Source organism: Heterobasidion irregulare (genome assembly GCF_000320585.1).
Source record: "Heterobasidion irregulare TC 32-1 unplaced genomic scaffold scaffold_01, whole genome shotgun sequence".
Lineage (NCBI taxonomy): Eukaryota > Fungi > Basidiomycota > Agaricomycetes > Russulales > Bondarzewiaceae > Heterobasidion > Heterobasidion irregulare.
The window spans coordinates 2,097,831-2,125,740 of record NW_009258197.1 but is presented as its reverse complement, the minus strand read 5'-3'; the positions used below and the strand labels follow the sequence as shown (position 1 = coordinate 2,125,740).

At 56.7% G+C, this 27,910-nt stretch overlaps 12 protein-coding genes across 12 annotated transcripts; 5 read left to right on the top strand and 7 right to left on the bottom strand.

The window, feature by feature from the left end:
* Window positions 1-26: 26 nt before the first annotated feature.
* Window positions 27-1,917, bottom strand: HETIRDRAFT_306957 (uncharacterized protein; the record flags this gene model as incomplete). The annotated part of the gene is made up of 4 exons (XM_009542887.1): window positions 27-384; window positions 445-562; window positions 615-1,086; window positions 1,144-1,917. The coding sequence occupies 4 exons, from the start codon at window positions 1,915-1,917 to the stop codon at window positions 27-29; spliced, it is 1,722 nt and encodes a 573-aa protein (XP_009541182.1).
* A 601-nt stretch (window positions 1,918-2,518) lies between these two features.
* Window positions 2,519-5,021, top strand: HETIRDRAFT_431656 (uncharacterized protein; the record flags this gene model as incomplete). The annotated part of the gene is made up of 12 exons (XM_009542886.1): window positions 2,519-2,573; window positions 2,814-2,866; window positions 2,927-3,035; window positions 3,092-3,261; window positions 3,319-3,375; window positions 3,715-3,752; window positions 3,811-3,916; window positions 3,973-4,041; window positions 4,098-4,210; window positions 4,263-4,374; window positions 4,428-4,562; window positions 4,622-5,021. Exons 2-12 carry the CDS (start codon window positions 2,820-2,822, stop codon window positions 5,019-5,021), a joined length of 1,356 nt encoding a protein of 451 aa, XP_009541181.1. The 5' UTR covers window positions 2,519-2,573; window positions 2,814-2,819.
* On the bottom strand, window positions 5,018-6,466 carry HETIRDRAFT_437817 (uncharacterized protein). The gene is made up of 7 exons (XM_009542885.1): window positions 6,352-6,466; window positions 6,236-6,266; window positions 6,120-6,171; window positions 5,976-6,057; window positions 5,855-5,920; window positions 5,298-5,788; window positions 5,018-5,223 (listed from the first exon to the last, which is right to left on the bottom strand). Exons 1-7 carry the CDS (start codon window positions 6,380-6,382, stop codon window positions 5,134-5,136), a joined length of 843 nt encoding a protein of 280 aa, XP_009541180.1. The 5' UTR covers window positions 6,383-6,466; the 3' UTR covers window positions 5,018-5,133.
* Window positions 6,467-6,493: 27 nt separating this feature from the next.
* Window positions 6,494-8,326, bottom strand: HETIRDRAFT_145390 (uncharacterized protein). Its single transcript, XM_009542884.1, has 5 exons — window positions 8,182-8,326; window positions 7,850-8,050; window positions 7,618-7,729; window positions 7,149-7,566; window positions 6,494-7,076 (listed from the first exon to the last, which is right to left on the bottom strand). The coding sequence occupies exons 1-5, from the start codon at window positions 8,222-8,224 to the stop codon at window positions 6,825-6,827; spliced, it is 1,026 nt and encodes a 341-aa protein (XP_009541179.1). The 5' UTR covers window positions 8,225-8,326; the 3' UTR covers window positions 6,494-6,824.
* Window positions 8,327-8,335: 9 nt separating this feature from the next.
* HETIRDRAFT_447809 (uncharacterized protein) lies at window positions 8,336-9,006 on the bottom strand (the record flags this gene model as incomplete). The annotated part of the gene is made up of 2 exons (XM_009542883.1): window positions 8,336-8,781; window positions 8,895-9,006. 2 exons carry the CDS (start codon window positions 9,004-9,006, stop codon window positions 8,336-8,338), a joined length of 558 nt encoding a protein of 185 aa, XP_009541178.1.
* A 3,429-nt stretch (window positions 9,007-12,435) lies between these two features.
* HETIRDRAFT_437812 (uncharacterized protein) lies at window positions 12,436-14,048 on the top strand. Its single transcript, XM_009542882.1, has 4 exons — window positions 12,436-12,513; window positions 12,610-12,701; window positions 12,765-13,521; window positions 13,602-14,048. Exons 1-4 carry the CDS (start codon window positions 12,497-12,499, stop codon window positions 13,885-13,887), a joined length of 1,152 nt encoding a protein of 383 aa, XP_009541177.1. The 5' UTR covers window positions 12,436-12,496; the 3' UTR covers window positions 13,888-14,048.
* A 25-nt stretch (window positions 14,049-14,073) lies between these two features.
* Window positions 14,074-14,968, bottom strand: HETIRDRAFT_378076 (uncharacterized protein; the record flags this gene model as incomplete). The annotated part of the gene is made up of 4 exons (XM_009542881.1): window positions 14,074-14,450; window positions 14,513-14,628; window positions 14,747-14,815; window positions 14,914-14,968. The coding sequence occupies 4 exons, from the start codon at window positions 14,966-14,968 to the stop codon at window positions 14,280-14,282; spliced, it is 411 nt and encodes a 136-aa protein (XP_009541176.1). The 3' UTR covers window positions 14,074-14,279.
* Window positions 14,969-15,255: 287 nt separating this feature from the next.
* On the top strand, window positions 15,256-16,652 carry HETIRDRAFT_99623 (Esterase/lipase/thioesterase; the record flags this gene model as incomplete). Its single annotated transcript, XM_009542880.1, has 7 exons — window positions 15,256-15,403; window positions 15,467-15,622; window positions 15,683-15,785; window positions 15,842-16,091; window positions 16,172-16,356; window positions 16,414-16,501; window positions 16,563-16,652. The coding sequence occupies 7 exons, from the start codon at window positions 15,256-15,258 to the stop codon at window positions 16,650-16,652; spliced, it is 1,020 nt and encodes a 339-aa protein (XP_009541175.1).
* A 913-nt stretch (window positions 16,653-17,565) lies between these two features.
* On the bottom strand, window positions 17,566-18,022 carry HETIRDRAFT_59269 (uncharacterized protein; the record flags this gene model as incomplete). The annotated part of the gene is made up of 2 exons (XM_009542105.1): window positions 17,566-17,638; window positions 17,698-18,022. Coding segments are annotated over 2 exons (398 nt in total), but the record flags the coding sequence as incomplete, so codon positions are not given.
* A 220-nt stretch (window positions 18,023-18,242) lies between these two features.
* On the top strand, window positions 18,243-18,585 carry HETIRDRAFT_244066 (uncharacterized protein; the record flags this gene model as incomplete). The annotated part of the gene is made up of 2 exons (XM_009542879.1): window positions 18,243-18,402; window positions 18,470-18,585. Coding segments are annotated over 2 exons (276 nt in total), but the record flags the coding sequence as incomplete, so codon positions are not given.
* A 516-nt stretch (window positions 18,586-19,101) lies between these two features.
* Window positions 19,102-25,927, top strand: HETIRDRAFT_431648 (uncharacterized protein). The gene is made up of 14 exons (XM_009542878.1): window positions 19,102-19,336; window positions 19,400-19,454; window positions 19,508-19,706; window positions 19,768-19,834; window positions 19,890-19,988; window positions 20,042-20,315; window positions 20,371-20,468; window positions 20,525-20,601; window positions 20,658-20,695; window positions 20,745-20,817; window positions 23,970-24,129; window positions 24,182-24,390; window positions 24,440-24,652; window positions 24,710-25,927. The coding sequence occupies exons 1-14, from the start codon at window positions 19,115-19,117 to the stop codon at window positions 24,936-24,938; spliced, it is 2,013 nt and encodes a 670-aa protein (XP_009541173.1). The 5' UTR covers window positions 19,102-19,114; the 3' UTR covers window positions 24,939-25,927.
* HETIRDRAFT_431647 (uncharacterized protein) lies at window positions 24,726-27,726 on the bottom strand. The gene is made up of 8 exons (XM_009542877.1): window positions 27,611-27,726; window positions 27,443-27,555; window positions 27,194-27,396; window positions 26,794-27,137; window positions 26,582-26,732; window positions 26,486-26,529; window positions 26,123-26,436; window positions 24,726-26,019 (listed from the first exon to the last, which is right to left on the bottom strand). Exons 1-8 carry the CDS (start codon window positions 27,682-27,684, stop codon window positions 25,055-25,057), a joined length of 2,208 nt encoding a protein of 735 aa, XP_009541172.1. The 5' UTR covers window positions 27,685-27,726; the 3' UTR covers window positions 24,726-25,054.
* Window positions 27,727-27,910: the final 184 nt, after the last annotated feature.

The following is a 27,910-nucleotide window of genomic DNA, read 5'->3' as shown; positions in this document are numbered from 1 at the left end:
ACCTGCACGCCAATCCGGCGTTCACTCTACATCCCCCACCCTCCATGTCCTGCGAGAAAGCGACTGCAAAGAATCTTATCGAAGCTCGGCCGAGCGTCGACATCTAGTTGAAGACAAGCTCGAACGAGAGCCGCAGCATCCCCCAACGCACCCCCGCCGTCGGCCTCCTCTCCCTCTGCCTCTCGTCCTTCGTTGCAACGCTCATCTAGAGCGATAGAAGCGGCCGAGAAGGGGGACGCCAGACCTTCTTGAGCCTCTGCGGCTGTTGAAAAGGGGCATTCTCCAACCAGCATCACGTATGCTACGACGCCGTATGCCCATACATCTTGCTCTTTACCCTGATATCTCTCTCCGCGCAGAATCTCAGGGCCCGCATAGTCCAGGCTGCGCGTTCAGTGTTTGCTCTCAGCATATAAAATGATGATATTTTCTGAAGACACTCACGTGCCGCTGAACGTGTCCCATCCACCTTTCTTGACTAGACCCGAACTCCCAAAATCTATCAAGATGCACCGCCCACGAGGTCCGAGCACCACGTTTTCATCTTTGATGTCGCGATGCACTGTATGGATTGTCAGGCCATAGCCACTGCTCAGCGATGGAGTTGTCCTCACCAATTCCTCGTGCATGTAAGAAGCTGAGCGCGTCCGCGATTTGGCCCAAGTATGTCCGAATCGAGCTGACCGGTAGGCCATCTGGATAGCTCTCAATGAGGTTAAATAAATCTGATGGAGGAATCGGCTCATTGGGCCCGGGTTCGGGGGTAGTGGATGGCAATAGCAAGTAATAGTAATGATTATCTTCGAAGAAATCGAGGAGTGGACAAATATTAGGGTGACCTTTGACGACCTTGCCTTCAACCCACTCAAAAACATCGCCCTCGGGTGGGGATAAAGATGAAGATTGTAAGTCCGGCGCAGATGGTCGCGCAGGATCCCAAGGCCTTCGAGGGGGCAACACGTATGAAGTATTGGAGATAGCAGACATGACGTAAATCTCTATCGGAATTGTCCCATGTTTGGGATGTTTCTTCCAGCAATCGGCGAGGATCCGAGATTTAATGACTTGCTTCATGATCAACGGAGGCTACTCAGGTGTTCAACAACGTGAAAAGACGGTGAAGCTTGACTGTGTAGACCTTACCCCCAGTGTCCCGTCAGGCTTTATTTCGCGCGCCTTTTTGACCAAGCCATACGCGCCTCGCCCGACCTCCCCTTGGATGACAAACTCAGAGATGTCTCGCTCGCTCGAATCGGGAGTGAGTGTGCCAGTTGGCGTCGGTGGACAGGTACTTTGCGCGATGCTCAAGAGACTGCCAGAGCTGCCAGATCGAACAAGCTTTTGCGGCGCCACCGGGAAGTCTGATGGCGGCTCGATGGGGGCGATGGAGACACGTCCGGCAATAAGAGAGACACGCTGCTGCGAAGAACGTCTGCGCGGCCTTGGGGAGGTAGGTGAACGTATAGGAGGTGGTGGACGGGGTGCTGTGAACGTGCGAGAAGGGCTGTTGGGCGTGAGAGGACGTGAGGAAATGGTGGGAGAATGCGCGGGATCGGAACGCGGAGGGAAGAGTGTAAGGGTCGTGATGGGATAGATCGGGTTCGGCCTGGCAAGGGCCACAGACGCGGGCGGTCGAGCCTGAACAGGTGATTCAAAGTCATGCTCTTCGTCGCTGGCGCGCGCCGCGTCCGGGGGAGTCTCGGGTTCACTTTCGAAAACGTTCGTATCCTCGTCCGCATCCTCGTCCTCGTCCTCTCCATCTTCATGCGCTTTCTGCGACCAGTCAAACCCCCGCCCAATGGACGTGACACCCCAGCTGTTTCCGACACTCGCAGCCCGGTTTAGCCTGGTTTTCCCGACAGGAGCCACCCATTCGTCGTCGTCAAAGGTGATGTCGATTGCAGATGCGGCCAACATGGAAAACGCTCGGAAATAGAGCTAAATCGAGAGAAAGTTACAACGAAGTTGACTGGTGTGAGGGGAAATGGGAGAATGGGCGCTGCGAGCAGCCGAGGACAAGTCAAAACATAAATCCAGCCACTGACGCATTCGTCCTTCTCACCCCAAATCAGTCCATTTTGGTCCGCGGCCCGCGGGAACCAACGAACGTTGCTCTCTCTGCGCTTCTTAGCTCTTCTCTGCCAGCTTGGAATATTCTCACTTCATGATTCTCCTTTGTTCGAAAGCTTGAAGGCTGTACTTACAGAACAGACATGATCCGCCGCTGCCGTCTCATGACGCTTGGCCGCCCTGCTCAACATGCTCGCCATCCCGATTGGACGAGAATTTGCATGACAAACGCCTGCACCTTTTTGAGCCTATAGAGAAACAAAGAATTATGTCTCAAGCACAGTCAGAGTCGCACATATGTGAACACTTCCATTCAAGATATTGCTGAGGAGGCCATATAGCTTCTGTAGTCAGTGCAGTGAACAATGATCAAGGATAAACGTTCGGATTCCGTCTTTCAGCCACATGGTGTTGACGGGTGCTTGTCCCGAAGTTTCCCGATTGGGTAAGATAGCCTAAGCTCCAATCAACGCTAACTCATCGTCCTCAACCCCTCAAAATCTGTGAGTATAGCCCATTTATGTCTGTTCACAGGTTCAGATGAGAGGCTGAGAGGATTGGATGAGGCTGGGTGAGTGAAGGACAGGTTGGAATGGCAGGAATAGGATGGATGGAGCAGGAACGGCATGGATGGCAGCGCGGCTAGTCGGATAACTGCAGATGCGCTTTCACCCGCCACCAACTCTCCTCATCGACTGGCTGTATCATCAGGGACGTGTGCTTATGACTTCTGATTCTTTCAGTCCGCAATGGCCGTCAAGACGCCAATCGTCAAAAAGCGCACCAAGGTCTTCAAGTGCGTGCATTCGCGGCTCATCCCTGTCTCAACTCGCGCGCTCATTTGTTCTTTTTTCAGGCGCCATCAATCCGATCGTTATCATGGTGTGAAGGAGGCATGGAGGAAGCCCAAGGGTATTGATAACAGGGTGCGACGTCGGTTCAAGGGTCAGACTCCCATGCCGTCGGTAAGTCTGCGAAACATCTGCGTCGGGGTACACATAGCCTGATCTGCTCTGTGCAGATTGGTTATGGCAGCAACCAGAAGACACGTCATCTTCTTCCTAACGGCCTGAAGAAGTTCCTCGTAAACAATGTCCGGGAACTCGAGCTCCTACTCATGCACAACAAGACCTACGCCGCCGAGGTTGCACACGGCGTCAGCAGTCGCAACCGGGCAGTCATCCTTGAACGGTACGTTGTGCTCGAATTTCCCGGGCGAAAGCGTGCTGATCGCTTTTCGAAACATAGCGCTAAGGTATTGGGTGTGAAGGTCACGAACCCTGCTGCACGCCTGCGGTCTGAGGAGTAGAGTGTCGCATTTTTCTTTGTTTATCATCCCATTGTCGCCGCATGTATCCTCTTTCTCACTCATATGCTACGTTGGTATGCAATCGATAAGCCAGCATGAGACGAATGAGATCGAGTGACTTCATGACTTCCAAAATTGAGCGCTCTGTTCCTGCACACTGATGTTGCCGAACACGGGAGGGACCGGTGTCTGATCCTCTTCAGTGACGTCGTCCTTGCGAGTGGGTAGCTTATCAGTGAGTGTAGGAACGACCCGGACATCTTTGTTCGTTTCACTATGACTACCAGGTATGCAGACGCTCTGTGCCCTCACCCATCCTGACCAGAAGCTCTCAGACCAGCGACTCATGCACATTCTTGGTACACCGGCAAATGTACTATGGCACCGCCTGTAGCTCTCTATCCGTCCTCACGATCGTCTCTTTTATACAGCTGAAGTATTGAATGAGCAATTGACTGGTTGGCTCGATGCCGTGAAGCCAGACGCGAAGGACGACTATGAGCCTCCGGTCAAGAAATGCAAGGCCATCATCGCACCGTGCGTGCTCGTCGTCTCCAATAGATTATCCCGGATGTCGTGAACTTCGCACACAGGCATGCGGGATATTCCTACTCGGGCCCTGCTGCGGCGTGGGCGTATAAGAGCATCGACGCGGCCGGAATGTGAGCACCCTCTTGCGATATGTTGCAGCGTGCGGGCTTGATCCACTCGCGATCAGTAAGCGCGTGTTTGTCCTCGGACCCTCGCACCACTTCTACCTCGATGGATGCGCGCTGTCGCAATACACGTCGTACGCGACGCCCATAGGCGATCTGCCGCTGGATACCCAGAGTATGTCCCCGCGATGACCGCGTTCCGCCTCGGAGGACTGAGCGTCACCCAGCGATCGAGGAACTCAGGGCGACAGGCAAGTTCAGCGACATGGATTCCGAGACGGACAACGACGAGCACAGCATCGAGATGCACCTGCCCTATGTCCGCAAGGTCTTCGAAGGGTGATGCTACTCTCCCAGCTCCCCTCCGATGGCTGCTGATACCCAGACCACAGCCTAGACATCTCCATCGTCCCGATCCTCGTCGGGGCCATCGACAAGGGGAAGGAAGCCGCGTTTGGCCGCATCCTCGCGCCCTACCTGGCCAGAGACGACACCTTCTGCGTCATCTCGAGCGACTTTTGTCACTGGTGCGTCCTTCGACGCTACTGCTCTCTCCGCACGCGCACGAGGCCCACGCGGATCGCAGGGGCACTCGCTTCTCATACACGTTCTACTACCCCGAGCGGCCGCCGAGCACGACGGCGCCCGTGCGCCTCTCGCGCACGACGCCGGCGCCCGCGACGCTCGCCAGGTTCCCGATCCACGCGTCGATAAGCGCGCTCGACCACGAGGCGATGGAGCTGCTCACGCTCCCGCCGTCGACGGCCGTGCAGGCGCACCAGTACTTCGCGGAGTACCTCGAGCGCACGAAGAACACCATCTGCGGGCGGCACCCGATCGGCGTCCTGTTCGGCGCGCTGGCGGTGCTCGAGCGCGAGGAGGGGCGCGCGCTCGGGCTCCGGTGGGTGAGGTACGAGCAGAGCAGCCAGTGCGTGGATATCAAGGACTCGAGCGTGAGCTATGCGAGCGCGTACGTCACGTTCTGAAAGCCGCGCGCGAGATGCGTGGATGCGTGGAATTTCTTGCTGTGTGTACATGTAGTGTAGCTATCTACGGTCTGAAGCTGTGTTGTACGATGACCCCGATGCATCGATGCCTTTACATCCGCGCCGCCAATTCCTTGATCTGACAGCCTACAAGCTCGTCCACCTCATGCTCTGTGCCCGGCACGCCCGAATCATGGACCACCTGCACACACACACACACAAACACACAAACCCGTCACGTCTGCCGCCCACGAAGAAGAACAAAACACGACGAACCTGCCCATCCGCGATCTCGATATCCTCGAATCCCCAGTCGCGCTGGTTCCCGTCCTTCAAATGGCTCCCGTCCCCAAGCAGACGCGCCTCCCACGCGCCCTCGATCGGCTGCACGCCGTCGACGACGCCCGCCTTGCGCTCCACGCGCGTCAGCGAGCAGCACGCGATGCGCAGCGGCAGCGCGCGGTCGCCTACGAGCGCGCGCGCGAGCGCGATGACGGTCGCGGCGTGGCTCACAAGCAGCACGCGCGCGGGGCCACCGCCGCCGTTGTGGGTGAGGCGGCGCGGGACCTCGGGGACGAAGGCGGACACGAAGCCCGCGGCGCGGTCGTGCACCTGCTGCACGTCCTCGCCCGCGCGCGGGGGGTACCACACGGAGGCCCACGCGTCGGGGTCGATCTCGGGGAAGTGGGCGCGCAGGGCGGCGGCGTTGGCGGGGCGCGGGTGGAGGCCGGTGTCCGGTGCGACGGGGGAGTACCACTCGGACAGGCCTGGTGCGCGAGGGGCGGGTTGTCAGTGCGCAAAGGCGGGGGCGGAGCGGACGGGGTGGGGCTGACCGTGCTCGATGAAGATCGGGAGGCCGAGCGCGATGGCGACGGGCTTTGCGGTCTGGATGCAGCGATCTACACCGCCGGGGAGATCAGCCATGCGGTGAGGTCTCGCGGGCGTGCGGCTCACAGTAGGGCGATGACCAGATCGCGGTCGGGCGCTGATCTTCAGGCAGCGACAGGAAGTAGTCCGCGACCTCCTGCGCCTGCGTCTGCAAAGCGCACGCCGTCAGCCTCGCCGCATCGCACCGTCTTGCACCGCTGCAGCACGCACCTCTCCAAACGCCGCCAGGGGTGGATCGCGCGGCAAACCTGTCGGGCTCTTCCTGCCATCCGTGCACACACCGCCCGTCAGCACCCCGGATCACATCGCGGTGCGGGACGACTGACCAGTTGCTGGTGACCCAGTTCAGCCTAAACCCTGCAAGCGGTCAGACGCGCGAGGAGAGGACGTCAGTCTCAATCATTCGGAGACACCGGCGGGAAGCATCGGGGGAGACGTGTACCGTGGCGGAGAATGTAGATCGTCTCTATCATTGTCGTTTCTCGACCGTTCTGGGAGAGATCGCTTCCGGCGAAGATGATTCAGACCCGGCTACGAGCATCCCCGTAGGGCATCCCGCTTCACTGCTTCACGCGACAGGCAGTAATGAGTATCTTCACATCTTCGATTTCGTGTCAGCACATGCGGCAGCCGTCGCTGCAAAAAATAAGGAGGAAAATACACAACACAGACAAACGAAGACAGAGTGGAAGAGTGCGAGACACGACACTGAGAACCGGGGGCCGAGACGGGGGTGTGAGATATGCACAGTTTCGGCTCAAGAGCAAAAACGAAGAGGGCGAGACGAAGGGCACGACTACAACACATCGACTACAACGAACATGGCTGCGAGTTACGGCAGAACAATCACATCTGGTTTTGGGTTTCGTTATTTTTACCCAGACCTATTTCGCGCGGTGTAATCCGCAATGGTTCCTACGAGAGGGACGGGAAGGCCGTCTCATCGTCGACGTCGACGTTGGGCGTCGAGCCATTGGCACGGGGCGGCCTAGCGCCACGAGCGCCGCGCCCACGGCCGCCTCTGTCGCCTCTGTCGCCTCTGTCGCCACCACGCCCGCGGTCACCGCCGCGTCCGCGTCCACCACGGCTGGGGCGTTCAAAGCGCGCCTCGATCTCGAGGAAGACCTTTTCTTCTTTCTTGGTGCGCGCCTTGGGCGCGGACTTGGCCTGCGGGGAAGAATGGAAAAGCACCGTTTAATCATCTCGTCGCACCCTATCCACTTGAGCGGAGGAGCCCACCTTGCCAACGAAGTAGGCGTCTTCCTCCTCGTTCTTCTTTTCCTTGGGGACGGCGTCTTTCCAGAGATCATCGCCGGCACCCTCGTTAGCCTGCCTGACACCTTCAAGCTTGGGGATGGCGGCATCGGCGGCCTCCTTCTGCTGGGCGAGATACTGCTCGTAGGTGAGGGTGTTGTCCTCCTCCTCAAGCTCGCGTTCGCGCCTGCGGCCCTCTTCGGGCTTGTCGCCCTCAGCGGCGGGGGCCGCAGCGGCATCGCCTTCAACGGCAGGAGCTGCGCCCCAGGCATCGGCGACAGGTGCGCCCCATTCGGCGGCAGCGGCGTCGGCAGCGGCATCGTTGTTGCCGGCTTGTTCAGCCTTCAACTCGGTGGTGCCTTCGTCGCCGCCCCAGCCCTGGTGAACCTTCTTGTCAGAGTCGCTGCGGCAGGATCAGCGAGAGAGTCGGGTCCAGGAGGGATACGAGGCCTACGTCTTGCCAGTGGCGCTGTGCCTGTCAAAGCGTGCGCCACCGCGGCCACGACCGCGATCGCCGCGGTCACCGCGTCCGCGTCCCCTTCCACGGCCACGGCCTTCACCGTCGACTGGATGCGCGTGAGCCAACGATAAAAATTGGAGCGGGCGGCACGAGAGTGAGGAAAGGGAAACGCGAGATGAGCGAGGTGGGTGGGCAGAGGGGAGGAGTCGGGAAGAAGACTACTGACACCTCTTCTTGCCCTCGGCGGGAGCATCTTCGGCGGGAGCATCGGCGGGCTGCGAGTCCGCGGCAGGCTTGCCACCCCGCTGGTAGTAGCGGCCACCGCGAGAGGCGGGGCCTCTTGATTTGGGTGCGCCGCGGGTGGCGGGAGCAGGGGGAGCTGCGGGAGTCTTTGCGGGAGCGGGGCTGGACGGCCGAGAATCCTCGGCTGCGATGCGGGAAGTTGATGGGTGAGATGGGGAAATGATGTGACACCGACGCGTCGGTGGACGGAGGGAGACGAGGGACAGGATGGATCAGAGTGCGATTGAGGGAGGGGAGGAGAGAGGGAGGACTGACCATCATCCAGAATGGCGAAAGGGTTTTTTGTGGCCACCGACATCTTTGACGGGGCCCTTTTAGAGGATCAGTCGAAAATTGAGCTGTGGAAGGCTGGCGGGGGTGGTGGCGTCGGGATCGGACTCGCTGTGTCGGGCGACGGGCGAAAAGGCTGTCAGTCGGCTGCGACGCTCGTTCCCCGTCCATCGTCCCACCGGCCCCCGGGCACCGCATCCGGGGGCCTGCCGCAAGCCACCGGGGACTGCTGTACAGTTCCTCCTCGGCAGTATAAAGCGCCGATTGCGCGCAGAAGCTGCCTGTAAACGCAAAATGCACAGGTGAGTGCTGCTGGTCGCCGTCGCTCGAGCTCGCCGCTGATGGATCCGTGTCTAGCCCTCAAAAGCATCTCGACGATGACCCGCCCGCCTCTCGAGGACTGGTGTGGGTCGAGGACCTTGAGACCGTCATAAAGGGCTGGAGAAGGAGAAGGCTTTCGAGCTGTGAGCGATGGGACTTGGGTGCGGCGCGCTCGTGCCTTGTGCAGAGGCAGCTTGTCTCTGCGGCCTGCCCTTCGCGGCGGTCGTTTGGGTTGTGTCGCAATGTTCCGCTGTACATGTATGCCTGTGGAAATGAAATGCGTTTTTTTTTGCCGCAACGGGATGAATGGGTGACCGGATGGGGATATGCTGAGTGAGCGAATAGGTGATCGTGGGCGATGGGAGGGCAGAGCGGACCGAGGGGAGACGATGACGCGGACGGGGTACGAGGACGGGGAACGGGGAAGGAGACGGGGCAAGTCACGCGCGGCTGCTCTTGCTGGGGCCGTCGTGCTTGGGAACTGGGCATGTCCGGCCTGATCTCCATCTCGCACTCCCACCATGGCTGCTCGCCGTCTCGCAATATCGTCCCTCCTCTGCTCGGACGACGCGCAGGGGCCAGGCCCGTCCACGCTCCCCACCCCGTCCCCCGCAAAGCAGCTCCTCGCGTCCCCCGAGACAGTCATCCTCGCCCCGCACCTCCTCCGCCCTCGTCCTCCGCCCGACCCCGCCCCCTACGATCGCCGCACCACCCAGTCCTCCCCCCGCCCCTTCCCCACCCGCGAATTCATCCCGCTGTCTCTCCAGAGCGACGTCCTCCGCCACCACACCCCCTCCCCCGACCGACGTCTCTACACAGACGACGATGAGCGGCCGAGTGCGTTGCTGCCCAGCCCGCGCACCCTCCATCGCTACGATCGCCTGCCTGCCGACGGCCCTGAAGCGGCCCAGCACGATCTCCGTCGTCTCTCGACGTCCTCTCCTTACTCTCTCCCCCACGCCCACGCCCCCTTTCACTCTCCCCGCCCGTCCCTCGATCACTCCCCCCCCACCCCCTTTGCCTTCGCTCGCCCCCCGCCCGCCACCTCGCCCTCGCCCTCCCTCTCCCTTGCCTCGCTTCACTCGTCCTCGTCGCACCGCCCACCCTCCACCCCGTCTGCGTATTCGCACCCTGCCCCTGCCTCTCCCGTCATCTTTTACAAACCCGCCCACTCCCCTCCCCTCTCTTCCTCTCATCATCGCCCGCCCTCTCAACATCAACCCCACCGACAACAGCACCACCAACAACAGCAGCAACACCCCCAGACCACTCCGCAGCCCTTGCCCTACTTTGTCCATCCCTCCCAACACCGTCCTGATCCTGCCACGCACGTGTCCACGACCCACCGCCCCCCATCCTCCTCCTCCTCCTCTTCTTCCTTCCCTAGTGCCCTCCTCAACCCCGTCTCTCCTTCCATGTCCTCCTCCCTCAACGGCCTCGAAGGGTTCGAGGCTCTCGTCCAAGTTGCCACGGAAGAGCGTCGGCGCATCAGTGCCGAGGGCCTCTCGTCGTCTCTCGACCGAGAGCGGGAGCGGGAGCGGGAGAGGGAGCGAGAGCGAGAGCGCCAGCGCGAATACAGGAAGCCCGAGGGTTTCCGCACGAGCGCGAGCCGCAGCCCCGAGGTGGTCTACCGACCGCTGGACCACGCGCCGCACGGGCACGGGCACGGGCACCGACTGTCGTTCACGGTGTCTCCCGCCGCACCTGCGTCACAGGCACCTCTGACGCCGGCGTCGCTGTCAGTGCCAGCAGCTTCTGCGTCACATGCCACGCATCCGCGCCCGACATCCGACCGTTCCGGACCCGAACATGGAACCGAACATCGCCCCGATCCCCCTCTCCGTCCCCCGCCCCCTGTCCGATCCCATCCCGACCCGCCCCCCGACACCCGTCCACACAAGCGGCGGCGCCGTTCCGGCTCCCATCCCCCACCGGGCCCCGCCCACGAACACGTCCTGTCACTCGATCCTCCGCCGCCCGTCGTCGTCGCCGTCGTCGAGACGCGGGAGCGAACGCCCCCCGCCCCTGTCCCTGTTCTCGCCCCCGTCGCGCCGCCTCCCCGCAAGAATGTCCTCTCTCTCCTCCTCAGCCCCGTCCCTCCAGAAGACGCCCTCACCAAGCCTGAGCCCACCGAACCGCCTTCCTCCTCTGCCTCGTCCGCAACCGCCGAGGTCCCTCCGCAACCGCTCTCGCCCGAGGCGAAAATACTGCACCAGGTGCACCAAGTCCCACAAGGTGAGGGTGATGCGTCACGTGGACACGCACCGAAGAGTGAACATAGATCTGGGCTGTCACAGTTGGAGAAGAGGCAGTCGCCTACGCGGCCCACCAGCGATGTCCACGCGACGACGGCGGTCGGACTCGTGAAGGTCCATGAGATTGAGGTACATGCGGTGGTGAGGGAGGCGGATGTCCAGCCGGAGCGGACCAAGGTCAAGGAGAGGGTCGGCGAGCGAGAAAAGGATAAGAGTAAGGAGCCAGCACCCGTGCAGCGCTCTCGCACCTCCTCGCCAAAGGTCTTTAAACCCACCCGGGATGATGTGAGTGTCGTCGCTCAGACCGTTCCAGTCGCAGAGGCACCGAACGGGCCGTCGATGGCGACCAAGCAGAACCCCAAACGGACGCCGCCCCAGGAGCAGGACGCGCATGAGTGGCTGCTAGAGCATTTTGATGAGGTCGTCCCGACACCAACGCCCCCGCCCGCGACGCCTTCACCCCCGATTCGGTCGCCACCACTCAAGGCTCAAGCGCCTGTACCCTCACTGACTCCGCCCCGCCCCACTCCCGTACCATCGCCCTCTCCTCCACCGGCCGCGCCTGCACTTGAGCCTGTGTCTGAGCCTGCATTCGTCCCGATGGCCGTCGACGAACCAGATTCTGAGCTCATGACCATCGCCCGCACGTCCGTCTCGGCCGAGCGCTCGCTCGAACAAGAACTCGAGGAGGTCGCTGGCGTGAGCGAGGTCGCGCCTGTGGCGCCGAAGCCCAAAGCAAAGGTGGAGGTTATGGACATGGAGACAGACGTAGACAGCGAGCTCGCGCTCGCGGCCGCCGTGACACCCCCAGAGCGACGGCCAGTGACGCCCACAGCGGACGCGGACGTGGAGATGGGGGCGGGCGCGGATGTCGACATGGACGCGGATGTCGACGCCGAGCTGCTCAGCCTCATCGAGGACACCCAACCTCCGCGCTCGACGCATGCCGCCTCTGCTCACGCGCCGACACATACACCCGCGCTCAGCGCCTCCACCTCCACGCTCTCCTCGGGCTCACACCGCTCGCGCCAGGACCATCACTCCAAGCACGTTCAAGCACACACGCACGCGCACCCTCACGGCCAGTCGTCCATGCGCGAGACGGGCATGTCGTTCCCGCCCGCCACGCTCCACCCGTCGCTACCATCGCGCAGCGCATCTGCGGCCCCTGTCAAGTCGGAGCGCGAGTCGATGCCACCGCCACCTACGACGACGGTCTCTGCTTCCATCAGCCGCGAGTACGATATGGACGCCGGGAGCGAGCGCGCACGGACGCCGAGAGGCGAAGAGAAGGTCGTACCGGCAAAGAAGAAGGTCGGTCTTCGGTCTTTGCTTCTGTGACGTCGTGCTGGTCGCTGATGTCCTCCATTGACGCCCCCCAGCCTGCTCCAAAGGCAAGAAAGGCCCCCGCAGCGCCTAAAGCTCGCGCCAAGCCTTCGGGCACCGCGAAGGGCAGAACGGTGAAAGACGGTGTCGCCGCTGCGGCCCGGGGAAAGAAAGGCTCGCCCTTGTCTGTTCCTCCACAGAATGCCGCAAAGAAATCGTCAGCGGTGGCAGCTGCCGCTGCGGCGCGTTCACGCTCAACATCGGTCATGCCGCGTGCGTCGGTGGGTCCTGACAGTCAGGCACTAGCGGAGCGTGCAGAAGACGGGGAGGACGAGCACGACGAGGCGGAGGATAAGCTGTACTGTGTGTGCAAGACGCGGTATGATGATGAGAGGGTCATGATCGCGTGTGATCGGTGAGTTCCTTCTCTCTGATTGTATTTGTATATAATGTGCTCTGTATGCTTGTTGTGTTTGAGACTGATTCTGATTGTGTACGTCTTTTGTCGCAGGTGCGATGAATGGTATCATACGCATTGCGTCGGAATGCCGGATCTGGAGGTAGATCTGGTGGACCAGTTTATATGCCCACCTTGTGTTGACAGTACGTCTCTTGCATTCACCCCGTTTCTCGCGCGAGACGCTCACGACATATTCATCATGGCAGAAAACCCAGAGCTTTCACTCCACACGACGTGGAAGCGACGCTGTCAGTACGGGCTCGCGCAGCAGGATCCAGCGTCCGCGGAGGCGTGCCATCGGCCCGCACGTGGCGCGTTTTCCAAATATTGCTCCGACGAATGCGGCCTCAAGTGCATGCAGATGCGCATCGGGGCGTGGGCGCGTTCGGGCGGTGCCGTCGGAGATCTCTGGGAGGGCGTCAAGATGGCGGAGCGGCGCGAAGGCATCGTCGTGTCGACGCTGCTGGCGCAAGAGCAGAAACAGCAGGCACCCAGCGTGGACGAGATGCAGGTCGACGGCTGCGCGCAGGAGAAGAGCGCCATTCCGAAGACAAACGGCAACGGGACCGCCATCACTAACGTGCACACGGTTGATACCTCGCCCATACTCGGAATCGTGAAGCCGCAAAAACCGATGAAGGAGCGCGAGCTGGAGCGGCTGAATGCGCAGCTGGACGTGGTCGTCGAGAAGCGGGAGGCGATGAAGAAGGCGATGGAGGTGGTCGTGTGGCGAGAGCGGCTCACGGAGCTCGCGGTGCAGCGCTCGGAGGGCCTCGACGAGTGCGGGTGGGACCAACGTCTGTGCTTTGGGGACGAGGAGATCGCGGAGTTTGGCGCTGGCGTCCTAGAGAGCTATGAAGAGGAGAGCCAGGCGCAAGAGAGCGAGGCAATGCAGGTGGATGGCGCGGCGGAGCAGGGCGAATGGTGGTGCCGGGGCAAGAGCAAATGCGACAGGCACGACGGGTGCGCGATCCTCCCATTCAATTCATGCTCTGCTTTGTTCTCTGACGAGGCGACCTTTGTTTTATTATACACCCGTTCAGATGGCAGAAGCTGCGCCTCACCGAGGTCCGATTCGACAAGGATGTGAAGGAACAGGCGCTGCAGAAGCTGACGACGCGCGAGCGCGAGATCCGAAAACGCATCGAAGATATTGTCGACCCGCAGGCGCGGCTCTCGACCGCTGCTACCAACAATGCCGTCGCGGCTGCCCAGTACACGGCGCCCCTCCGAAACTCCAACGTGACTTCGATCCCCAACGGACAGGCGAAAACAAAAATCAACGGGGACACGGGGAAGAAAGGGAAGAAGAGAAAGTCGGAAGCATGAACGTCGAACACCTCTGTATCATATCCGCACGCTTCGTTCTGTGTGATTGTCCGCGCGACCGACCTTAATCACGACTCGTCACGTACTCACTTATTCACGCCTTTCTGCATGTTATAATTCTGTGCTACTCTTTATTCTAATGACAGTCAAGTAGCGATCGGACTGCCTGTGTGTGGCAGAGACCGTCTGCGGTGCGATTATGCGCAAAAAATGAAACACGTATGTATAGTAAGTAGATACAGAGACACCCCAGAGACGCTCAAACTCGTCAACCGCATCCCGAACACACCACCATCAGCTCTCGCTGGGCGTAATGAATCTGCCAGAGCCCTGGGACCGCCTCTATCCCGCACGCAAACACCTATATATGCGCAGCGGCGTCGCGTCGCGGGCTAGTACCCGTCTCCCTCGCCGCCCTCCTTGCAGAAGCCCTTCTGCTCGTACAGGACCTGCGCCTTGAACTCGTCGTGCTGCTTCTTGAGCGCGGTGTTGTACTGATGGTTGGCCTCGAGCGCGTGGAAGTTCACGCCGGCGAGCGGCAGATCGTCCTCCTGGTCGAGGTCCTGCGGCGGGGGCGGACGTGTGGGGAGGCGGGCGCGGGCGCGGGAGCGGGCGGGGGACTCACGATTTCACCGAGGAGGACGACGTTCTCGCCGCGGATGAGGAAGAGCCCCGCGCGGCGCTCTGCGACCGCGTTTCCGTGGTATATCCGTTCGACGGTGTCCTCGAGGACGAGGTTGGCTGTGCGTCCGGGGGCACGAGGACGGCGCGGGCACGGGAAGATACAAATTGAGAGTGGAGGGGAAGGTGTGTGATCGGTGCGCGGCCAACGGAAAAGAAAAAAGCGAGGCGGGCTCACCGAACTGGTCGTAGGAGCGCAGGACGCCGTGGAGCTTACGGCCGTCGCGGAGGATGACGAGCATTTTCCCTGGACAGGCGTTCAGGGAGGGGGAGGGAGGGAGGGGCGTGACGGGGCTGCTCAGGTTGACATGTACGCGTGTGCGGCAGGGGCTCAGGCAGACGTACTGTCCACACAATCGACCAGCGAGCCGGAGGTTGTGAATGGGATCAACGAATCCATGAGGGGTGGGGCGGGGCGGGGCCTGCGGGAGGCGGGGCAGGAGGTCGGGGTGCGGGTCGAACGCGCTCGCTCTGGCCCAGCGCGGACTCGTGCCCCAGCCCGCAGCGTACGTATCATCGTGCTGTCGGAGCCATCGCCTGTCAAGCTGATATGGCCGAGTCGTTAAGGCGAGTGATTTGAATTTCAATCATCACTTGGGCATTGCCCGCGTAGGTTCAAATCCTGCTGTCAGCGTTTCGTTTTTGCCTTTTCCCGCCACGCCAGCCCTGGCGTGATGGCATTTCGTCATGACTGCCATGCGGTCTCAGTCGTTCGTCTTTGACCCCCTTCCTGACGGCAATGGCCTCAAGATGGCTGCAAACCGATACACAAGCGGCGATAGCCCGTTGCAGACTGCTGGTCTGACTTTGATCTTGGCTCACGGTTCTGGACTGCGTACCGTATCGATTCTTCGTTCTATCTATCCATGTCGGACATTCTCCTGATTTCATCGCGCAGACAAAGAATGCTGGGAGCCCACTCTTTCAAAGCTGTTTCAAATTCAGGCATCTGAGGATCGCAGCTGTCGCATCCGCGAAGCATGGGCGTTCGATTGGCAGAGTCATGGGGACTCTGCGCTATTGAATGAGAGCGCTGCGCGCAAAGACCCCATCAGTAAGACACTTGGGGTCTGAATTCCACAAGGTCCTCATGATGCCCCGGTGTGTTCATCAGGTACATTGGATTGGGGACTGGCTATCAACGAATTCGCCAAGTCCGAACATGTACGAGGTCATCGTCTGGTCCTCATAGGACACTCGGCAGGCGCTTCAGCCGTGTAAGAAGAGCCCACCATATCCATAGCTCGAGCACAATCTGAAATGCCTCGTACAGGATGTGCTGCGCCAAGTTCCACATCGAAAAACACGTTCTGTACAGTGGGATCATCCTCGTGGAACCACTTCTCATTGACAAGGATGTCTACCACCAGAACTTGGAGGATCGTGAGCTTCACATGAAGGCGGTCGCTAAGATCGTCGCTTCAGTGCGCAGTGTATGGAAAAGCACGGACGACGCATTTCAATGGATGAGCCGACGTCCTCCATGGAACACCTGGGACCCGCGTGTTTTGCGCATTCATGCAGTAAGATTTCATGTTTTAGACGAGACGAGGGGCAAGGCACGCGTACCTACCCGGTGATTCGATCTCCTTTCCGTTCACAGAATCATGGCCTTCGTCCTGCCCGCGACGAGAAGGGCGACGCGTGCGTCGCCGTCAAGTGTTCCGACCGCTACGAGGCCTCCACGTTCAGCGATTTAGAGAACGTCTTCGCGGCGACGGATCTGATCGGCGCCGCATGCCAATCCATGCCTGTCTATGCGATTTTTGGAGAGATCAACGATTTCGTGTGCGCGGGCATGCGTGTTCCTCGCTCTGGCTCTCGCACTGATCCTGCCTCTCACAGACCCCGCTACAGCCAGGATTCGGTCGTCGATGTGTCCAAGGGAAGGCACGTCCGCTCCATCATCAGGATGCCGGGTGTCGGACATATGGTGTGTTCGATCACGGCTGGTGTCCGTGTTTCGTTTCCTGAGGCTTGAATTGTTGTCTCAGATCGTTCAAGAGAAGCCCGATGTTCTCGCTGCGACACTTTGGGACGTACTTGTTGATGCCTTCACTTTTCCACATTCCGCCCGGCTCTGATACGCATGCGGCATGTCCTTGTATTTTATCGAACGGCTTCACAAGTCGCATATACTGATAACATCTTTGTGTAATCGCCGGGGACTTCTACTTGGAATTCAAGATTTAGAAAATAACGCGTCAGTCCATGAATTCGGTACTAGCGTACCATGGCTGCTGGAAAATACAGGCCGGTCACTGTCCTTCACTGCCCAAGGTACATTGGCATCGGGTAACAACGGCGGTCCCGGCCTTAAAGTTCCTAGAAGCCGCGATATTACCTAACACGTCGATGGTATATAACCAGGAGAGCTAGCAAGTTCTTCCTCATACTCTTGATCCTTGGATCTCACATCTTTCCCGTACTAGTTTATGCATCAATGGTTCACGGTGTATCCACCCAAGACTGTGCTTTGAGGCGTATTTGTTCATTTCAGGTCTTGCTTAGTGACTCACCGCTACGTTTGCCCATCACTAGTCTTGGAGGCGCCTTGTCAACGCCTCTGAGAACTTCCTCCGGGCAGAAAGTATATGTTCTGACGTCGTCTGGCCAAGCCTACCTTTCTTCTCTTGTTGAAGGCGGGCCCAGGTTCTTCGTAATGAATACTGGACGATGTACATATATAAAATGCATTAGTGATGACTATTGAATCGTGGTAGACACACCGCATTCCTGTCTTGATCGTTGAACGATAAACGTTGAATTATATAGACATCGTCTGACTTTGTTGGCGTGAGCAGAGGATTGATAGAATGTATGCCCAGCATGGGAGGGCAAGACTGATAATAGCAAGGTTGTGACAAACGGTTCAGGTTGACCGTGCCGCTCAGTATAGACCTTATGGACAACCGCAATCTAGCGCACAATAAGGCGACGCTATTCGCAGTCTCCTTGATAATAGAGCAGCCGAGTGTGATAGAAACAAGAAAGACATCATGAGGCTGTCGAGGTCTTGCCAAAATATTCCCATTGCCCAGGCTCTGGTTTTTCCTCCAGTGGCTCCCACCTTTAAGATTGAGTTCAGCACGATTGGGAGCATTGTTGACGTGAAAGAGCGTCACTCACGCCTTCCACTCTGCCATCTTGCCAACGAGGGCATGCTCGTCATGCGCGATCAGCAACGCTTCCTCTATTTGCCCCTCATCCAGCTCCTTCTCGACCTGAGCAATATCCCCGTTCGCCGCCTGCACGATGCTGAGTTTCCGGAGCGTAAGAGCTTCGGTGCCCTGACGGTAGACCGAAGTCTCAGGGAGGGATGATAGGGCGGTCAACGTCGATTCGTAAGTCCGAGTCAGTTCAGGGAGGGGATTGCGGTGGACGGCGAGGCCTGTGATGCCCGTCGAGAGCTTGGAGACTTGTTGGAAGAGAGGGCGGGTGAGGCGGAACATGGTGGGCAGTAGGGACCTGCGCCGCCTGTATGAGTACGCTTGTGGTGGGTTCGAGTGAAGGAAATCGGAGTGTCAACCGGCGCGTCACTCCGTGTGCTCTTCCTTCAAGGCCTCTATTCCTCACCGCCCACGATGGCCACCTTCGCTCTCACACAATCGAGGACGCTGTTCTCAACCCCGAGGTTCTCCGCTGCATGGCCTCGGTTTTCCGCCGCTTTTCTTCCTGCTCTGGCTGTGTCACCGCCATTTCAATGGTCAATACCGTCGCTCCAGTCACTCCTCGAACTCATCCCACCATTCCTCCTCGCGGTGCCGAAAAAGAAGGTGTCTCATTCACGCAAGGCGATGCGGAGCGCGAACAAAGGATTGAAGGATAAACAGAGTACGTTGACGCCCTCCGGCCGGCTTATCGAAATGTGAACAATAAATATATGCTTGCTTCCGTTCAGACCTTGTTCACTGTCCCGGATGTGGCTCCCCAAAGCTGGCACATCACATATGTGCCAACTGTTACTCGAGCGTGAACCGTGCTTGGAAGACCAAGGCGAAGCAGCAGGGCGATGGACCGTTCGGTGTGCCTTCCGTGTCAATGGAAGACTGAACTTAGGTTAGTGCATGAATCGTTTTCATCAGTCTCAAGCGTGTCTTCATCTTTGGTTTGTCAGACTTGTCGTGCAATTCCTTTCTTTGTTATCCTATCTCTTCAATATGCTCCGTTCGACCCAAGTCAGATGCACTACCTTCGATGTGTGCCGCGGCAAAATACGAGGTTGCTCTGAGAGTTTTGCGTGGACTCAGCGCATGCGTGTGCTCAGTGCAAGTTACCTCTGCAGCTGCATTCAGCGTGTTCGTGCACAATTTACTAAGTAATTTTTGGAAGACAATAGCATTGCTTTTCACTATGTATTTCCTTCCATAGTTTCGAATTTGACGTGTTTCGGGAGATAGTTCTGGAGGAGTTCGTCATGCGACTTTCCCCGCGTTTGCCATTCGTGGGTCGGACCTTCCCATGCTTTCTCAAGCGGCCTCCTCTTCATGACATCCCCAGAATTTATCTCCTTGCCTCGCACTACTCTCTCCTCTCTCTCCTCTTCATGTCGCTATCCAGGACCGTCTTAAGATCGCCCATGTTTTTGCGCCCGTATCTTGGTAGAGCAATGGCTACCCACGCACCACTTCGCGGTCGCTCCGCCATCCTACAGAAGAACCCGGAGGACGTCGTAATTACCTTCGCAAAGCGCACGGCTATGGGTCGGGCAAAGAAAGGACAATTCAAGGATACCCCCGTTGACGAGATATTGCACGCTCTGCTCAAGGTGCAGTCATGACTGTCATGTGTAGTGTTTGCCGCGAGTACCGACATCTCACTATTCAACTAGGCAACATTGCAGAAGACTGGACTGGACCCGGCTAAGATTGATGACATCTGCGTTGGTAAGACTGAGTCTTGCTTCATCCTTACCCGATGTATTAAACTATCTGAATAGGAACCTGCCATCCACCTTCTCCACTATATGTCTCGCGCGCGGCGGCGCTCGCTGCTGGTATTCCGGATCATGTACCCGTTTCTACGGTCAATCGCCTGTGCTCGTCAGGACTCATGGCGATCAGAAACATAGCACATGACATTCAAACCGGTGAGATATCCCTTGGTCTTGCTATTGGAATGGAGAGCATGTCTTTGAAGTACGTGGAACAAACTTATCATCGTGTCTGCAAGAAATTAACCCTCGGCGTATGCTGCCAGTCCTCGACCGACGCCTTCGGTTTCGGACGCGGTCGCCGGCAACGCTCAATCCCATGATTGCGTACAGGTAATTAGACTGCGTAATCTATGTTCACTCTGTTCACATCATGACGACATTACAGCCAATGGGGTGGACTTCTGAAATGGTCGCTCAGACATACAAAGTGCCGCGCGAGAAGCAAGACCAATACGCCCTTATCTCGCATACTAGGGCGACCACGGTATCTTGCTATTGCTCGCATCCAGTGACCCTCATTTCTCATCTTCAACCCAGGCCTCGTCCAACGGGATCTTTGCCGAAGAGATCATTCCAATTGAACTCAAAGGTCAAGTCATCTCTGTCGATGATACTATTCGTCCGAATGTCACGTTGGAATCCCTTGCTTCGCTCAAACCTGTGTTCCCGGAGTGGGGCGAGGCTTCAACGACCGCGGGGAACGCAAGTGGTGTCGGTGATGGCGCTGCCTTGTGCATTCTGACTACACGCGAGCATGCGGAAAAAGAAGGCATGGAGGTTCTAGGGAAGTTTGTAGGAAGCACCGTTGTCGGTAAGCGTGAAAGACCCTCATTCTATGAAGACATCAGAGACCTATGAGAGAATAGGTGTTGAGCCTCGCTACATGGGAATAAGTCCAATCTTTGCCATTCCCAAGCTCCTAGAGAGGCTTGGTCTATCCAAAGAAGATATAGACGTGTTTGAGGTTAGCTCGGTTCGCATGGAAGTATTACTCCGCTCACTGTCCTCGAACCTTTCTAGATCAACGAAGCCTTTGCATCGCAATTCGCGTACTGCGTTGAAGAGCTGAAAATTCCCATGGATAAGATTAACCCCCAGTGAGAACATGACCTGCTTAACTCAGAGAGAGCCATACATACTGATCTTGGATAAGGGGCGGTTCTATCTCACTGACCCATCCTCTCGGCATGAGTGCGTGCTTTTGAGATGTCTGCCTCATTGGGTGCTGACTTCGTTACAGCTGGTGTTCGTCAAGTGGTTACTGGTCTCGCGGAACTCCGTAGGCGTAATGGTCAATTCCTCTGCACCAGTATGTGCGTAGGAAGCGGCATGGGCGCAGCTGGCATCTTCGTGAATGAAGCTCGCACGTTGTAACGTAGTCATCAAACTGCTCCGCTGCCAATACACAGGTACACGATGTACATGACTCTTCAACATCACAGGTCCCTTTATATTACATTGAACTTCTGATATGCTCTTTCTCTCTGATTCATCTCAATGGTCATTGCTACTTTCGAGCCTTGAGCGCGGCGTCCACGATCTCGGTCATCGCAATCACGGCTTCCTCTTCTAGGGTGCCCCCGACCAACTGCAAGGCCACAGGCGCATTCTTGAATGTTTCAGCGTCGTCTATTATAGAGTATTTCAAAGTTAGTGGATTGGGATTGAATCGCAACGGGTGACTCACAGAGCTCGTAGATCATTCTGTCATTGTCTGAGAAAAACTCGTGGGCAGGCTTTGCCTTGTCCAGGACGGGGTCTACTCTCGTCACGGGAAATACGCAGGCGGTGTAATCCAGCGAGTTCCAGACCATGGTATACTCAGCGTTGCTGTCAACGACCCGGCAGTCAGCATACACCAGCGAACAAAAGTATGACAGGACGGACTTATTCTTCCCATGCGGAGGAGCAGGGAACGGGGCAACAGGAGATATAATGGCGTCGACAGGACGACCTGTAGACGTGAGCTCGACGGTGCTCTGCCAGTAGTCCAGGTATTCTTTCCTCAGTTGCAGCCTCCGTTTTTGGATCTGCCAGAGCTGATACGCAGAGACTCCTTCAGCAGCATGGTACACGCCCGCGCCTGATACAGGACTGATATCTTCCATGCTGGACAAAATAGGCTCTCCCGTCTCGGCGGTGACAGCCTCGTAGTCTTCCAATCCAGCAGCAGTCCAGATGCCTCGCTGCACATCGAAATTTGTGAGCATATACACGTCTAAAGATCGTCGGGCACTGACCGTGACTTCGTATAAGTCTGTGTGTTTGTATGGCTTCCAATCGACAACTGTAGCGGGCTGAAGAATGCACAGGAGGCACAAATGAAGAAACTACCTTACCCTCATGTCCGGCAGCGATCAAGGCCTGTTTGGTCATTTCCAAACCTCGGATGATAGGCGGGTGAGGGACTACGGCGCCATCGTTCCAAAGAATACCGAAGCAGAGCTTTTTACCATATCCGTGCTCCGCCAGCTCGTACTCCTTCTCATCCCAGGGTTTACGGACAGCAAGTGGGTCCTTCAGCCATGGCTTCCGGCTCAGGATAGCTCGCACGAATGCTTTAATGCCGGTCAGGCTGATGGAGAGAGGCCCCATAACGGAGGGCAGCGAATCTTGTCCCTGCATCGAATTTGCGGCCCCATAATATGGCATGCGATTGAAGGATGGCCTCAACCCGTAGATCCCGTTCATCGCAGATGGTATGCGGACGGACCTGCAAACCACACAATGAGTTTCATGATAGACTCATGTATATGATGAACTCGCCCGCCAATATCAGAACCAACTCCCAGAATACTGCCCCTCATTGCAATCAAGGCACCTTCTCCTCCCGAGGATCCGCCACAAGTCAAGTTGCGGTTGTGAGGATTCAACGTCCTTCCGAAGATGACATTATAGGTCTCCGGCCACTAGAGATCTTGATGAGTCGGAAGTAGAAAATGCGATATGAAGGTCATGCAGTACCATGAGTGTTTGCGGTACGTTTGTTCGCACAAATGGGACGGCACCGCATTCATACAGAAGTTCTGCGAGGACAGCATCGCGCTCAGCATACTTACCGATCCATGAGACATAGCCTAGGAAACCGTTAGAACAGCTGATTGAAGCATTAAGGGAACGAACCCATGATCGTCTCCAGGCCTTTGATAGATATCTGGTCTTTCAATGAAATAGGAAGGCCATGCAAAGGCCCTACGACTTTGCCGGTAATCTTGAGCTGTTCGTCGAGCCATCCCGCACGCTGAAGGGCCCGTTCGACGAATATCTCCGTCAAGCAATTCACCTAACAGCGTATCGATAAACTATGTTCGAGGTACGGGGATCTCACGTTACTCACAACTTGATGCGCGACGATAGCTCTCTTGTAGAAGGCCGTAGTAACTTCCACAGAAGACCACTCTCCGGACGCAAGCTTCTTGAGAAGTAAGTCGATATCGTCGATCTCTGTGATCCTCAACTCCTTCGCTGATAGTAGACCACACTCCTCTGGCACCTTTCTTACATCAAAGACATCAACGGATGGTGTAGCAATGAGCCAGTTCTTAGGGATAGAGGCCACCTGCCTCTGCCTCTTGTCAGCGACGAGCTCTTGCCACGAGACAGACATTCAGGAGTCTTGATACTGTGTGGAGGATGGGGAAGCGGCGGAAGAACGGGAGCACAAGGAACATAGCTCCTCAAGGGTCTTGAGCGTCGTAGATAAGAAACATACATAATATTTTCATGTATCAAGTTATCGAACCATTTATTTATATCCCAGCGGTGGCTACAAAAAACCGCTCAACGAACCGGACCATCTCGATCAGGGTCATGTGGCAGAAAATGGATGCACAAGAAAAATTGTAACAAGGCCTAAGGAAGAGTATATGGTCAGTTCAATGCGATGCAAAACAAGATAATGAGCAGTCTGCTGAATTGCAAGATAAACAACGAATCAAAAAAGCTCAGAAGGTCATTCATGTCAGTAACACGAGAACATGAAGGCGAAGCTCCATGAACGTGTCAAGTCGACTAAGAGGTGCCAGTAGTGGTTGATGATACAACACTCTTCATAGCGAACAGGTAGATATAAAGATGAGATGAATTAGGAAATGGACACTCACAGACTGGGAAAACCAAAGGGTGCATACTAGGGCACAAGACGAAGCAGAAAGATGAGATAGGTTCGGTTCATGGTCTGTTGCTTTTATATATTCGTGATTTAATCTCCGCTTTAAACAATAGTGGCATAGGGAAGGTAAGGAAACCAGTCCCGCCCCAGTATTGCTCCGTCAAGGCCCTCTCCGTCGACTTTCTTCCTCAAGGTATGCATTTATTTCGCATCTATAGATCAGACACGACCCACAGAAGTGGTATATCCTTTAAATTTGGTCGAAACCGCCCAGTTTTGATGATGGATGATAATTCGCGCATGCGGATGTGGTTTCGAGTTCACGCAGAACTGACGCATCCCTGATCCTCTTAGCTCCCCCGGCCGAGTCAAAATGTCCGCCCAAATTAGCAAAAAGCGCAAGTTCGTGGCCGATGGTGTCTTCCGCGCGGAACTCAATGAATTCTTCACCCGTGAGCTCTCTGAGGAGGGCTACTCTGGCTGTGATGTTCGCGTTACCCACGCCCGCACCGAAGTGCGTCTTTGTACGATTGCATGTTGATAGTTGTCTCATTTTTGATCTTCAGATCATCATCCGTGCTACCCACACGCAGGAGGTCCTGGGCGAGAGGGGTCGCCGCATTCGTGAGCTGACAGCTCTCGTTCAAAAGCGTTTCAAGTTCCCAGAGAACTCCCTCGAGCTCTATGCCGAGAAGGTTCAATACCGTGGTCTCTCTGCTGTCGCTCAATGTGAGAGTTTGAGGTACAAGCTCCTTGGTGGCCTTGCTATCCGCCGGTCAGTCGGTTGCATCTCTCGTCTTGTACCTTGCTTGACATCTTGATAGTGCATGCTACGGTGTGCTTCGCTTCGTTATGGAGTCTGGCGCGAAGGGCTGTGAGGTCGTCGTGTCTGGCAAGCTCCGTGCTGCCCGTGCCAAGTCAATGAAATTCACCGACGGGTTCATGATCCACTCCGGTCAACCTGCTCGCGACTTCGTTGATTACGCTGTTCGCCACGTCCTTCTCCGCCAGGGTGTCCTTGGAATCAAGGTCAAAATGTACGTGTTATGTTCTGTCTTTCAGTGTTCAAATCATGAATGGTGTGGATTATCTAGCATGAAAGGATGGGATCCCGAGGGTCAGCTTGGTCCTCGCAAGCCTCTTCCCGACTCCGTCCAGATTCTCGAGCCCCCGGTCGACAAGATCGTCTCGGAGCCTTCCTCCGAGCAGCGTGAACCTGCTATTCCTCAGCCTGCCCCGCCCGCGCCAGAGGAGGCTGCTTATCCACCACAGGAGCCGGCGTATGAGCAGGCCCCCTACGGCGAGCAGGCAGCCCAGTTCTGATTCACTTTCCTTTCCTTTCGCGCGTACATGTCATAGTATGTAACAATGCAGCTGCATGCTCTGTATTCCGGTTCTGGGGTATCATGATGATATATCTTCACAAGCTTGGGTATACTTTAAGGCACATCCATCGATACACTACTCCCTGCCTTCCCGCCAGTGGGCAAATCGATATCAAGGGATCGAGTATCGCCTGCCCACCCGCGAGTAATGTCGACCTGAATATTGGTGAGGGTCTGGGATGGGTCAGAGACAGTGATCTTGTCAGTCCCAAAGGAATAAATGATGGCTGAGTTGCCGTTCGAACTGATGGAGATGGGGTCGTCTTCAGAAGACAGAAAGAAGCGCAAAGTGCCTCCCGTCCCATCCCAGAATACGATGGACACGGTATCGTTTTCTTCGTCGAGTACGGCGGATATGAGCGCGTCATTTCGCAAGGTACGCAAAGTATGTTGCCAATCTTCGCTCTTGTCCTGGAAGGAACGGAAATCGATGCCAGGGAAGATGGTATAGGACAAAGGAGCGGTCAAGTCTTGATGCTCGATGTATGCAGCAAAGAGATCGACGGTGGCCGGAGGTTGTGTCGAAATGCCGATCGCGGACCAGTTACCGGTGCGCTCGCCCACGGATAACGACAGTCCAAAGGAAGGATCGTCGAAGGTGTAGCCGACATTGCCGTGCCAAAGCGAGGTAGTGTACGGATATGACGCCGAAGAAACGTTCTCGGGAACGGGAAATCCATTAACGAAAATGGGACCGTCGTGCCTACGCTGATCGAGAACGGAGTAGACTGGCGCATCCCCAGCGTTGGACAGGCTCGTGACCATGACACGCTGGACACCGTCTGCGAGGAAGAACCACGTCTTTTGCCAGCTCAGTGCGCGGGTATATGGGTTGGTATAGCGCATTGCGGCGATGCCGATGTTCCCGTCTGATACGCCTCCAACAAAATCCTCGAGGCCGGTCCACTCGGCGTTCGCGCAGTTTAGAGGCGTGGCACCGTAGTCGACGGTCGTACCAGGGATGAGATTCCAGTCCCAGGGATGAGATTCCAGTCCCAGGCGGCGGCGATGTCCTCGTACTCATTGCCTTGGAGGTAGGTGTACAATGTACCGTCGGCCAGGTGGAAGCCTAGAGGCTGTGAATCGAGGCGGTATAAGCATGAGGATTTTGTTGGTAAATACTAAAGTTTACATTCTGAGAATTGGTGCATTCAGTGTTCTTCGTCCTCGTAGAGTACATCTTGAGGGTGGACACATATCCCTCCCCGCGTTGCACCTGCTCTCCGGTGAGGACGTGATATGTGGTGAGTGGTTCGCGCAGCAAGCTCACCATATAATCGTTGGCGTAGAACACACGGGACCCCTTCAGGTAACCGGCATTCGCATTCTTGGTTCTTTTAACCAACGCATTATAAACTGCATTTAGGGTGGTCGAATTCCAAAGCTCCCCCAATTGTTGGATCTCCGTCAGATTTATGTTGAGGCTACCGGTGGCTCTGCAGAAAATGATCAACGAGGGATCTCCATGGTACGAGTGCAACTTACTGAGCATCAATTACTGGGAAAGTGATGAATCGTGGCAAAGTGCTCTGTGTATAGTGTCTAAGCGACGAATGTGTGAGTAGACTGAACGACCCTTACAAAATCCCAATGAAGGACATTAGTGAGCACGTTCCGGTAGATCATCCATTGATCGCCATCTATCAGTGAGGTGAACGCGTCCTTCGAACCTTGGTTTGCTGCAAATTGCGTCCCTCCGGCATCGATCTCCAGTTCAAGAACGTCATTGGAACTAGAGGCAGTATCTCTTCAGCAATGATCGTTGAGGGATATGTTCGACAGACATCACATACAAATCTTTCCCATAGTTCCCGTTGTAGAGCAGGCCACCATGTTGGCCAAAGCTGCCATCGGCCTTGATACCGTCGACCATTATGCCAGGCTCGATCACGACTTCTGCATGTATACGCCCATACGCTTCTGTGATCAAAGTGATGTTGGTCGTCAGAAGTGCAACATCTATTCCGATCTTCGCCACATCCAGAATGTTAGCGCCGGATAGGTAACCTTTGGGACCCTCATAGAATGTGTCATATGAGCGGGAAGATATGGTGGTGCAGCCTTTCTTCTGTGCATCGCTGAGGGAGGCGTTGAAAAGTAGACAGCTTTCTCCCACCAGTCGCGGAATCAGGATAACCTACCCAAACAAGGTTATTCGTCTTAGAATGAAAAGAGATATGAATGTGTGTTTACATTGGAGAACCAGTTTGTGTTCCAGAGACCAGGAGTACCACATGGACAGATACCGGTGCCGCCTCCGTCGAGGCAGCCTGGATCCGTGAAGTCGTTCTGAAACCAATAGTTCATCGCCGAAGAGATTGCGCTGGCGAGGGCGGAGTTGTTGACATATTGTTGACTGTTAGCCATGCCGCCGTGCCATGCAGCGGACATAGTCACTGTGATACAATTAGAGGAAGGATTAGGCGCAAAAACGATCCTTACAAATGCGGAGCCAATGGGTCTGAGCAGGCCAGTTGGCGCGCTGGGCAGCACAGCCCGTGGTATAATCTACCTCCGAAGCTGGCCATTTTCCGTCCGGACCTAAAGTCGAAAGCCTGTATACACGGTATCATCAGCTATTCTTCGACGTTAGCAATATGTGAATCTTACCATTGAGGGATGGTAGAGGCATTGCCCGCGCTTGTAACAATGAAGCCCAAGCGGCTTTGCAGAACAGTCTGCATGTCCAATAGAGTATTCGAGCTCCCAGATGGAGTGGATGTCGGAGTCGCGGACGTCAGGGAAGATCTGGACGAGAGCGACGTGACCGAGGAAGCCGATGTGGACTTGATGTGAGATAGGGAGGACGAGGCGAGAAAAGACGGTGAGGTGATGTTCCGCACAGAATACGGGACAGCAGAGGAGGACTGATCAGCACTTTTCGTATTGCTAGGGTTCAACAAGCCGGAG